The 11,506-nt window shown below is 43.6% G+C and overlaps 1 protein-coding gene across 2 annotated transcripts in view; it reads left to right on the top strand.

Moving 5' to 3' along the window:
- Positions 1-3,779: 3,779 nt before the first annotated feature.
- The window catches only part of LOC106092933 (tyrosine-protein kinase transmembrane receptor Ror), a 94,870-nt gene continuing 87,143 nt past the window's right edge, over positions 3,780-11,506 (top strand). The window contains exons 1-3 of one of the 2 annotated variants that reach the window (XM_013259887.2): positions 3,780-4,041; positions 4,100-4,145; positions 4,196-4,341. In XM_013259887.2, coding sequence (XP_013115341.1) covers positions 3,878-4,041; positions 4,100-4,145; positions 4,196-4,341 — 356 coding nt within the window. In that variant the 5' untranslated portion in view covers positions 3,780-3,877. Of the gene's footprint in view, positions 4,042-4,099; positions 4,146-4,195; positions 4,342-11,506 lie in introns of those variants that run through there. The other variant, XM_059364287.1, reaches the window with a different exon arrangement.

Genomic DNA, 11,506 nt, shown 5'->3' with positions numbered 1-11,506 from the left:
GTCCTACTGAATGAAAGCAGCAAGTCTTTTGGCTTTAAAATCCAGTACCTAAAAAAGGCAATCGGCGAAAAATAACGCGATAAACTAATGTAGTACCAGCCTTTAAGGCAAATTGTTTGATGCTGCTTAAAAGGATTTTACCGGCTTTCTGTACCGCGATTTCTGATTCGCCAGAATCTTTATCAGCAGAAATTTGTCAAATGGATTACGGTGTTTTGCATACCAACCCAATTCAAAGCACACATCTGAATTTGAGCAGGGCTCTTTAAGACGACTTTATTCACAAGCGCAATAAAAAACAAGTAAAATCTTACTTCCCTTATCCAAATCAAACTTATCCAACAATGCCAATAGCAACAAACCAATATAATTTTGCCGAACTTATTTGTTCTCTGCATTGAGATCAGCCATCGGCTCATGCTGCCAGTGCTGTTTTGTGTAAAGGTAGTGACACCTGCACCATATGCCACGTCCCTTTCGTTTGGTTTATGTATTTTCGTTTTCTTCTTTAGGTTTGTGTATTTGCGTTTTCTTCTTTGGGTTTAAGATTTTATTTAGATTCCATTGCATGATATTGTCCGGCTATAGAACATTTCAAACAGCAAAGAACTTTCAAAGGTAAGGCAAATTGTGTGATGTTGCTGAAAAGTATTTGATCGGATATCTGTCTCTCGATTTCTGATTCATAATATTTATGATATTATTTTTTTATTATTTTATAATATTTTTGAATAAAAGGTTATAAAACCCGATCCTTACGTTTATGAATGCAAATTCTCACTGTGTTGTCTTGATACAATAGCTCTGTTTCGTTTAGTACTATAGTGCAATGCAATGAAATTTTTAAAAAAAATCAAATTTTCCAGGACAAGTTCCAGCCAGAATTGCCATGATTTTTTCACAAATAAGTTTAACCACCTGCAGAAATAACTCTATTGTAAATGCCAAAATTAAATTAAAACCAATTATTTATAAAATTATGTGCATAAATCTTAATAAATTTTTTTTGACTTGACGGCAGTATAGTCACACTGAATATGTTGCAAGGTGCTGTGCGTTGTCGTCGCCTTCTGCGTCCTCGTCGTCGGCCCAGACCCAATATTGCCAGGCCAGTGCCGGGAAGTTTAACATTTTTGCAATTTAATTGCAACGGTCTCAGTGGGAAGGTCGACGAGTTAGTAGATTTTATGAGTCGGAAGAACATATTGGTTGCAGCGATCCAGGAGACAAAATTTATCAACACCTGCAGCTTTCACAATGTGATACGTAAGGATCGCTTGAGGAACGTAATTGGAGTATTGACCTTCGTGATACACCATTCATCATTCCGTGCAGTATAAACCTATCACGCCATCGCCTGGCGCTAGTGATCCCTACATGGAGTGCATGGGGAAAGCAGTCAGGTCCGATACTGCTGAGATAGAGATATGCAACGTGTACATACCACCGGTTGGTAGCGGTGTCCCAATTAACGGTCAACTTAAAAGAGCGCTATTGTCTGACCATCGTCTGGTGCGTCTGGTTCTAGGAGACTTTTATGCGCATCACGTTTCATGGCATTCCCCCCTTGGTAACGACCACCTTTGGCAGAGCAGATTGAAGGCTCCACGTTTTGCACGGTGAATGAGGTTGCCCCCACTAGGATTACGAGGAGGTATATCAGCTCGCCAGACATTTCCATTGCATCCCCTGGTTTCCTGAGTGACGTATCCTGGCAAGCCGTAATTTTTTTTGGGTTCGGACCACCTCCCCAGAATTCTCACCATCGACCGACCACCCTACTTCATAACCTCAGAGCGCCGAACGTTTATCAAACAAAAGAAGGCCGATTGGGTTGGTTTTAGAGAGTACACCAATCGCCGCTTGAGGGAACTGACACCCCATTAAATGTGCTAGTTGCCGAGGGGAAGTCAACGAACATAAGCGGAACAATTTAACTTAGGTACCTGCTAAGGCAAGCCGTGGTCTACTGTTAAGTCACTCTCGAACCCCTGTAGACTGGACGACAGGACCTCAGTCATTTTAGGCGACGTAACCGTGCTTCATACAAAGATGTGCGCAAGAATGTTCAAAAATCAATTTATGGTGCTTTCCGAGAGTGACAGGGCTGGAAGGATAGCCATTCGTCGTATCCGTGGTTTCCAACGAAGTTTCGAATGTCATTCATTGCGCCAAGTCATCCAAGGCGTTGGGCCCCGACGGAATCTCTACACTGATGCTGAAGAATCTGGATCAACATGGAGTCGAGTACCTTACAACTGTCCTCAACCTGGCTTTGAACACTCTTATAGCACCCGATGTCTGAAAGGTGGGCAGAGTGATCCCGCTACTGAAGCCTGGAAAGGATCCGAGTATGGGGAAGTGGTTCAGACCGATTTCCCTACTTTCACCAGTAGCCAAAACGCTTGAGGGACTACTTCTCCCGAGCCTCGTTGGAGAATTTCCTTTGGCCGAGCCTCAGCATGTATTTCAAAGACTACATAGCACAACAACTGCTCTGCATGCCATCACGGCACACATTTGCCGTGGCTTCATTCAGCCAGATCATGTGATTGGACGGTCTTCGTGGCACGGGACCTATCGACATCTTTGGGGACGTCGCCAATACGTCCCTTCACCCAGGCCTGAACCGCTGGGTCGCGAATTATCTGTGTGGTCTACAGTCATTTATTGAATTTAGGGATAAGAAGTCGAAACACCGTAGAGTGAAACAGGGAGTTCCCCAAGGCAGCGTAATATAGCAGGCGCTGTTAAACCTCTACCTATCCTCTATTCCACCGCCTCCAGACTGCATAGAGATCGTATCATATGTACGATCATGGCATCAGGCCCCCACCCATTGATGACATCTGTAATAGGTTAAACATCTACCTCAACGAACTTGCCTCACATTTCGCTGCAAGAAATTTGAAGATATCTTTCATCAAATCTTCAGCCACATTGTTTACTACAAACACGCATGAGGTGCTTAGGGAGCTGAAAGTGATGGTCGACGGAGTGACAAAATACTTGGTGTCACATTTGACAGCTCTTACAAATTTTCCTCAAAAATAGAAACAGGGTCCTCAATTCACTTGCCGGCAGCATTTAGGGTGCTACAGATACAGATCTGTCAGAATGCCGCACCTCGAAATGCAACGGGCTGTCTCCTCAGTTCTCACGTGGACCACCTCCATCAGGAGATAAAGGTCCTACCCGTACGAAGACATAACTACATACATGCTGCCTAAGCAATTCCTTTTGGGCTGTTATTGCAGAGACCATCCAAATTATCATCTTGTGGATAGGTATTCACCGCCCAGAAGCCTTAAGGTAGATTTACATGATTTAGAGCGTGAGGATCAGCGCTACAAGAGATAACCTCTAGTTCAACATTCATACAGATACGGTAGCAGATGCGGTAAATGGCTACCGGGTGAATGTCGTTCATGGAGGAAGCCCGTCTCCCATTGCGCCTGAAGAAGGTGACCTTCCCCGGCAAACCAGGGTGGTTCTGGCTCAAATACGATCTGCAGATGCAGCCGCCTCAATTCCTACAGAACATTGATGTCAACTAGAAGGATGTGTGTCCCGATTGTGATCAGGGACCGCACGCACGTCACCTGCTTAACTGCCCAGCCAAACCCACTCATCTCAGACCCAGATCCCTCTGGACACTCAGCAGACAAAGTTCTAGTCTGTGTTGTGAACATAGTTATCCCGTGCCGGAATAATTAGTGAATTCTGGTTGTGGATTTGGTAAATTTTTTTTGAAAATTTTTGGTCGGACATATTTTTTCTTGTGGTAAAATAGGTAATTATCACGTATCCTGATATGCCGTGTAAACTTCGCATTAATCCTGCTTGTCGGCGATGATCGATAAGGGTGGTTTAGATAATGCTTAAAGTATTGAGAATAGCTGAGGGTTGTAAGGTTTTTAATCATTGTAAACAAATTAGGGTTCAGTATCCTGTTTTAAAAATGTTAACAACAATTTTTGTTGTATATGCTTATACACTTAGTGGCATTTCATCTGGGGAAACTTACTTAGAACAAAAACGGTTTGTCTATTATCATCTAAAATATTGAAACAAAATAACATGAAATAAAATATTATAGGTCTCTGACGGAAACTAACAATAAAGGATATGTTAATACTGATGAGGTAAGGGTGTATATTGACTCGGCAATGTTGAATTGAGTTTTTTTTTTCAGATTCCTGCTGGTATTTGCCAATACTACAATGGAACTACTTGTGGTAATTACTTGTCGAACAGGAGCGTTTTTGTTCCACCAAACCTCTCGCTTGATGATTTAGAAGAACGATTAAAGGCAGCTTATGGTGTTATTCGGGAATCGAAGTAAGTACAATTTTGCATAAAGGAAAAGGTCGAAATGGTTTTAGGATAGATTTAATAGAAGTCTGCAATAAGACTTATTTACACCTTTTCGCCCATTGTGATACCAAATCGAATTTAAAATCTTAACAATTTTCGAAAATCAAAATCAGACAAGCCCTCAAGGAATTGAGATCATGAGAACATAATGCTTGTCTGTGCGAGACACAGCAGATGTATATATTCTCTGTTTCTTCGAGACGGCTTCTTAATTGCAACCTTCAGTCTATCAGCATGTTTTCCGATCAGACCATGAATGAAACAATGACTGAGATTTATTTTTAAGCCAACGTGGTAGACCTCTTCAAGACTTAATTTTGAACTGCATTTTTTTTGACAATTCGTTGTCCACCGATCTCGTTGAGAGGGCTGCGACAATCGAGGGCTGTTTTTGAACTCTGAAATATCTTCCTCAGAGATTTAATGTCTACATGGCCGTCTTCTGTCATTCGTAGTTATGACATCACATACTAACCATTCCTCTACTTCTTAAATTGCAAGGATTTTCACTTGCTACACTGGTGGTCAATTGGTCTTCCTTTGATTGCTTAACTTCTTGACGTCTAGATGTTTTGAGGGTCGATTTTCTCAGCATTTAACAATTTTAAGACACTTTGATTAAAATTGTGATAGCTGATATGAAATCATTGAATACCATTCGCAGCCATTGCAGTTCTTGAGCAGCTTCAGTTGAGGACAACGTAACATGTTTTTGCTTTCTACTTGCGTACCATTTATTTCGCTTGCATTTTCTGCATCAACATATCTTGTTGTTGTTGTTGTAGCAGTGTGTTATACACTGAGGCCGATGAAGAACTCCATTAGGCCAATCCGGTACGTACAACCGGCTGCCATGGGATTGATCAACATATCTTATTAGCTGCATGTTTCGAGAACTTAAATTAAGCTTTGTCCAGCCTGCTTTTGTTTTACATGACATTGCGTCTGAGAACGGAAGCTGCGACAGTAATATCTGTCCTGGTATTATTCGCTAGATGTAATAGTGATCCTATTACTCGTCTATACAAACAGTTTGATTCCAATATATATTGTTCTTTGGTAGTTTCTTTTGTGTTAACGTCGTTCATTGGTACTTTAGATGGCTTTGAATTTGGCACATCACAATCTATTAAAATTTTGTTGATGTATTAAAATATTACCATTCTCTTTTTCTACTTGTAAGTACTAAGTACAATTTTAAAAAACCAAGATCGTTTATTTTGAATGTTTTGGCAATATCCGTAATTATATTTTGAAGCCGTACTTGATTTTTTTTAAAACAAGTACATATATCATCGTTTAAACGAGATGAATGAACAATGTCATGCTTTTCACTCTTCGTGTAGAAACAGCAGTTATTATTTCCCATTCAGAATCCTTAACTTGTGAGGAAATCATTTTCTGTTTTAGGCCATATTTGGTCTTATTTTTTAAATTGGAAACCATGTTAGGTCCGTTTGGGAAAACATAGCCTTCAGGTTACTTCAAATGCAATTTGGGATTCAAGTCTCCGTTATAAAATGCTGTTTTCATGCCGATGTGGTGAACTAGGATATTTTTGTAAGATATTTTTGTAAGACTGATAATAATTTAAAATCTAATCTAAAATTTGCATTTTCTATCTGGTACTGTCTTTACATTGTAGGTTCATTTCCATCTTTTTCTTATTTTGGGTTCACATTTTTCTTTAGTGTAAATTAAACAACTGTATTGAATTTGAAATTATTATATTTAGCTATTTGCTACTACAGTAAAACTTAACAGTAAGCGAATAAAAAGGGGAAAGAAAGTATCGGCACCACATGGAATTCAGCACACTTCGTAACGTTAGTTTACTTTTGGTTAATAAGTAAATAATTTACGTTAGCGCAATGACGGTTATCCATAACAACGGCTTTTCTTCTCGTGAACTGGCCCATATATTTTACGAAGAATCTTTCTCTCAATTACTCCAAGCACTGGCTCATCTGCTTTCAGAAGTACCCATGCTTCACTACCATATAACAGCGCGGGTAGTATCAGTGTCTTTTATAGTGTAATCTTCGTCTATCGAGAGGTGCTTACTTAGTCCAAAGTAGCATCTGTTTGCCAGTATTATTCTTCCATTTATCCAAAAACTGGTGTCATTCGTTTCGGTTACGGCGGTGCCGAAGTAGATAAAGTTACTGACTGTCTCAAAGTTGTGGTTCCCAACTTTCTCCATTTTCTTTATCTGCTGTGTTGTGCAAGGCTTTTTGGGAGTTGGAACCATCCATTTCGTCTTATATCCATTTTCACTGACCCTCTTTCGATTCTTTCAAAGGCTGCAGTTACTATTTCCGGTGTTTTCAGCATAGGCGAGTAGCATGTGTTCTCTTGTGATTAGTGTGCCATATCTATTCACATCTGCATCTCATATAACCTTCTCCAACAGGATATTAAAGATATCACATGATAGGCTTTCTCCTTGTCTGAAACCTCGTTTGGTATTAAATGGTTCGGAGAGATTCTTTCCTATTCTTACTGAGGAACGCGTATCAGCAAGTGTTATCCTGCAGAGTCTTATTAATTTTGCAGGGATACCAAACTCAGACATGGCTTGAAATACCTTTGAACGTAAAGGAGTATCGAAGGCGGCTTTGTAGTCAACAACGAGATGGTAGGTGTTGATTTGTTCTTCTCGGGTCTTTTCCAGGATTTGGCGCGGTGCGAATATCTGGTCCAGGGTGGATTTACCAGGTCTAAAGCCGCATTGATAGGGTCCAGTTATCTCATTGACTTTCGGTTTTAATTTTTCACACAGTACGCTCGAGAGTATCTTGTATGCGATGGAGGAGGAGACTTATTCCTCTGTAGTTGGCACATTCCTTCTTGTCTCCTTTCTTGTGTACGAGACATAGTATCTTGTGTACGGGACATAGTTCCAATCATCGGGTATGCGTTCTTCTAGCCAGATTGCGCAGATAAACTGATGCATACGCCTTATCAGCGTTTCGCCTCCGGTCTTAAATAGTTCAGCGGGTAACCCGTCGGCTCCTGCTGCTTTGTTGTTCTTTAGTCGGGTCATACAAAGATCCTACCAATGCGAAGACATAACTACATGCTATCTAAGCAATACTTTTTGGGCTGTTATCGCAGAAACCATCCAAATCATCATCTTGTGGATAGGTACCCACCGTCCAGAAGCCTTAAGGTAGATCTACACGATTTAGAGCGTGAGGTTCAGCGCTACAAGAGAGAACCTCTAGATCAAGCGGGTCTGAACAACATTCATGCAGACACGGTAGCAGATGTGGTAATAGGCTACCGGGTGAATGTAGTCCTTGGAGAACGACCGCCACTCATTGCACCCGAAGAAATAGACTTCCCCGGCAAACCAGAGTGGTTCTGGCTCAATTACGTTCCGGCAGATGCAGCCGCCTCAATTCCCACAAAGCTAGGATTGATGCCGACGTGCAAGATGTATGTCCCGATTGTAACCAGGGACCGCACGATACACGTCACCTGTTTAACTGCCCGGCCAGACCCACTCGACTCAAACCCAGATCCCTGTGGACGCACCCCATCTTAGTCACAGAGTTCCTGGGTCTTGACACTCAACAAAACCAAGCTGACGAAAGATAGAACACAATAAACTTCTACAACAACAACAATCAGGAATTGGTTCTGCGGTATTCTCTTCTCCGCCAACGTCGGACACTAGCTGTATGGTAAAATATTCATTCCATATCATCAGCATGTTATCTGTGTCAGTTACCAGATTTCCTTCTTTGTCTCTGCAGGAGGATGTGCCTGCACCAAAGCCATCCGTTTGATGTTTAATTCTCTGGTAGAATTTCCGGACTTCATTCTAACTTCTCTACATCTCAATTCGCTCACACTCACGTCTTTCCATTTCCTTTTTCTTTCTGCGGATATTCTTCTCTCCTTTTCTCCCGATACTTCTCCTTCATCTGGCGCGTTGCTACTGATTGCAGGGTTGCTCTATATGCCGCATTTTTAGCTTCAGTAGCATCTCGACACTCTTGGTCGTACCATGGGTTTCTTGGAGGAGGCTTCCGGTATCCAAGTACGGATTTCGCGCCATTTTCCATGAAGTGGGCAATAGTTTGCCACTGCGCAGTTATATTATCAAAACAAGGAGTGCTTTCATCAAGCTGATGGGTCAGTCGACTGGAGTATGCTTGTGTTTGCAGCTTTTCAATGTCTAGGTTCCATGAAATCAATCAGCCTCAACCCAATACTAGACGTTGCAATCCCATGGCAGCCGGTTGTACGCACCGGATTGACCCGATGGAATCCTCACCGGCAAGGGCTGCCGCCTAAGTGTACGTGTTCGTCTTTTTCGTCATGGGAGAGGCACATCCCGGAGTGCCTTCTCCGCACGCTTCTGGTCCGTGCCGGGATTGAAAAGAACCCCGGACCCTGGTTCTGTTCGGTTTCCCAGAACCGCCACCATCATCGGTCGGTGTTGGTGAGGTGTAACAGGTGCATGGAGTGGTTACATTTCCGATCTTGCTCTGGCCTCACTTCACTTCGGGAGTATAGTCATACTGGTTATGTCGCAAGGTGCTGTGCGAACATAGCCAGCAGTGGGTCACAATCGTCGTCGCCTTCTGCGTCCTCGTCGTAGGACTGTGTGACCCCCCCGACCTCTCCCGTACGGCAATATACGCAACAGCAGAATCCCAGCCTTAAAATTGCCAGGCCAGTGCGGGTAAGTGTATCATTTCTGCAAGATCGATGAGATTGTGGATTTTATGAGTCGGAAGAGCATATTGGTCGCAACGATCTAGGAGACAAAGCTGACCAACATCTGCAGCTTGCATAGTTGTCACGGATACAATGTGCTACGTAAGTGGGTTACTATCTGACTAGAATCGTCTGGTTCTAGGGGACTTTAATGCGCATCAGATTTCGTGTCATTCTCCTCTAGGTAACGGCCAGCGTGGCATGGCTTTGGCAGATCAGATTGAAAGCTCCACGTTTTGCACGGTGAATGCGGATGCCTCCACTAGGATTACGAGGAGGTGCAGCAGCTCGCCAGACATCTCCATTGCATCCCCTGATCTCCTGAGTGACGCATCCTGGCAAGCCGTCATCTCTTTGGGGTCAGACCACCTCCCCAAGGAGGAGGGCCATTCGCCGCATTCGTGGTCTCCGAGCCGATGAACAGCCATCACAATTTACCGTGGGCGAAGTTACGAATGTCATCCGTGGCGCCAAATCATCTAAGGCGTTGGGCCCCGGCGGAATCTCTACATTGATGTTGAAGAATCTGAATTCACCTGGAGTTGAGTACCTTACCACTGTCCACAACCTGTCTTCGAATACTCTTATAGTTCCCGATGTCTGGAAAATGGGCAGAGTGATCCCGCTACCGAAGCCTTGAAAAGACCCGAGTTTGGGGGAGTCGTACAGACCGATCTCCCTTCTCTCACCAGTGGCAAAGACGCTTAAGGCATTACTTCTCCCGAGCCTCGTTGGAGAATTTCCATTCGCCGAGCATCAACATAGATTTCGAAGACTGCACAGCAAACAACAGCTTTGCATGCCATCTCCGCACACATTTGCCGTGGCTTCAATCAGCCCAGGCCATGTGATAGGACTGTCCTCGTGGCACTGGACCTATCGAAGGCATTCGACACGGTCAGCCATGCCAAATTATTTGAGGACATCGCCAACATGTTCCTCCAGCCAGGCCTGAAACGATGGGCCGCGAATTATCTGTGTGGTCGCCAGTCATTGAAACAGGGAGTTACCCAAGATGGTATGATATCTAAGGCACTGTTTAACCTCTACCTATCCTCCGTTCCACCCCTCCAGACGGCATAGAGATCGTATCATATGCGGACGATTGTACGATCATGGCCCCCCACCCATTGATGACATTTGCGATAGGTTCAACGTCTACCTCAACGAACTTGCTTCATATTTCGCTGCAAGAAATCTGAAGATATTTGCCACCAAATCTTCAGCCACATTGTTAACTACAAATACACGTGAGGTGAATACTGAGCTGACTGTGATGGTGGATGGAGAAATGATTCCGACCACCAAGTGTCCCAAAATACTTGGCGTCACATTTGACAGCTCGTACACGTTCTTCCCACATGCCACAGCAATCTGCGATAAAGTCAAAAGTAGAAACAAGGTCCTCAAGTCACTTGCTGGGAGCACTTGGGGTGCATACAAAGAAACCTTGTTGACCACGTACAAAGCAATTGACCGGTATGTGGTAAGTTGTGCAGCGCCAGTGTGGTCTCGTCAACTTTGTGACACGCAGTGGAATAATATTCAGATCTGTCAAAATGCCGCCCTCTACTGCGACGGGCTGTCTCCTCAGCTCTCATGCGGACCACCCCCATCAGGAGACAAAAATCCTACCAATGCGATGACATAACTACATGCTGTCTAAGCAATACCTTTTGGGCTGTTATCGCAGAGACCATCCAAATCATCATCTTGTGGATAGATATCCACCGCCCAGAAGCATTAAGGTAGATCTACATGATCTAGAGCTGAGGTTCAGCGCTACAAGAGAGAACCTCTAGATCAAGCGGCATATCAAGCAGGTCTAGACAACATTCATGCAGACACGGTAGCAGATGCGGCAAATGGCTAAAGAAATAGACCTCCCCCGGCAAACCAGAGTAGTTCTGGCTCAATTACGTTCCGGCAGATGCAGCCGCCTCAACTCCTACAGAGCAAGGATTGATGCCGACGTGCAAGATGTATGTCCCGATTGTAACCAGGGACCGCAGATATACGTCATCAGTTTAACTGCCCAGCCAGACCCACTCGACTCAGACCCATATCCCTGTGGACGCACCCCATCTTAGTCGCAGAGTTCCTGGGCCTTGACACTCAACAGAATCAAGCAGACGAAAGATAGAACACAACAAACTACTACAACAATAACCCGACCACTGCAGTGTGTATCAAGCAGAGATCCTTGCAATTAAGGAAGTGGTGGAATGGCTAAGATATAATGTGCTTACGACGATTGGCATAAATATCTTCTCTGATAGCCATTAAATCCCAGGAGAACGTATTTCTGAACACAAAAACCGCCCCGACTGTCGCAGATCTCTCAATGAGATAGCTGAATAGTTCAAAATTCAACTGTTCTGGGTGCCGGGCCACAGAG

This window comes from Stomoxys calcitrans, chromosome 3 (assembly GCF_963082655.1).
Source record: "Stomoxys calcitrans chromosome 3, idStoCalc2.1, whole genome shotgun sequence".
NCBI lineage: Eukaryota > Metazoa > Arthropoda > Insecta > Diptera > Muscidae > Stomoxys > Stomoxys calcitrans.
The sequence above is the reverse complement of the archived record's forward strand: the minus strand, read 5'-3'. Positions and strand labels throughout refer to the sequence as shown.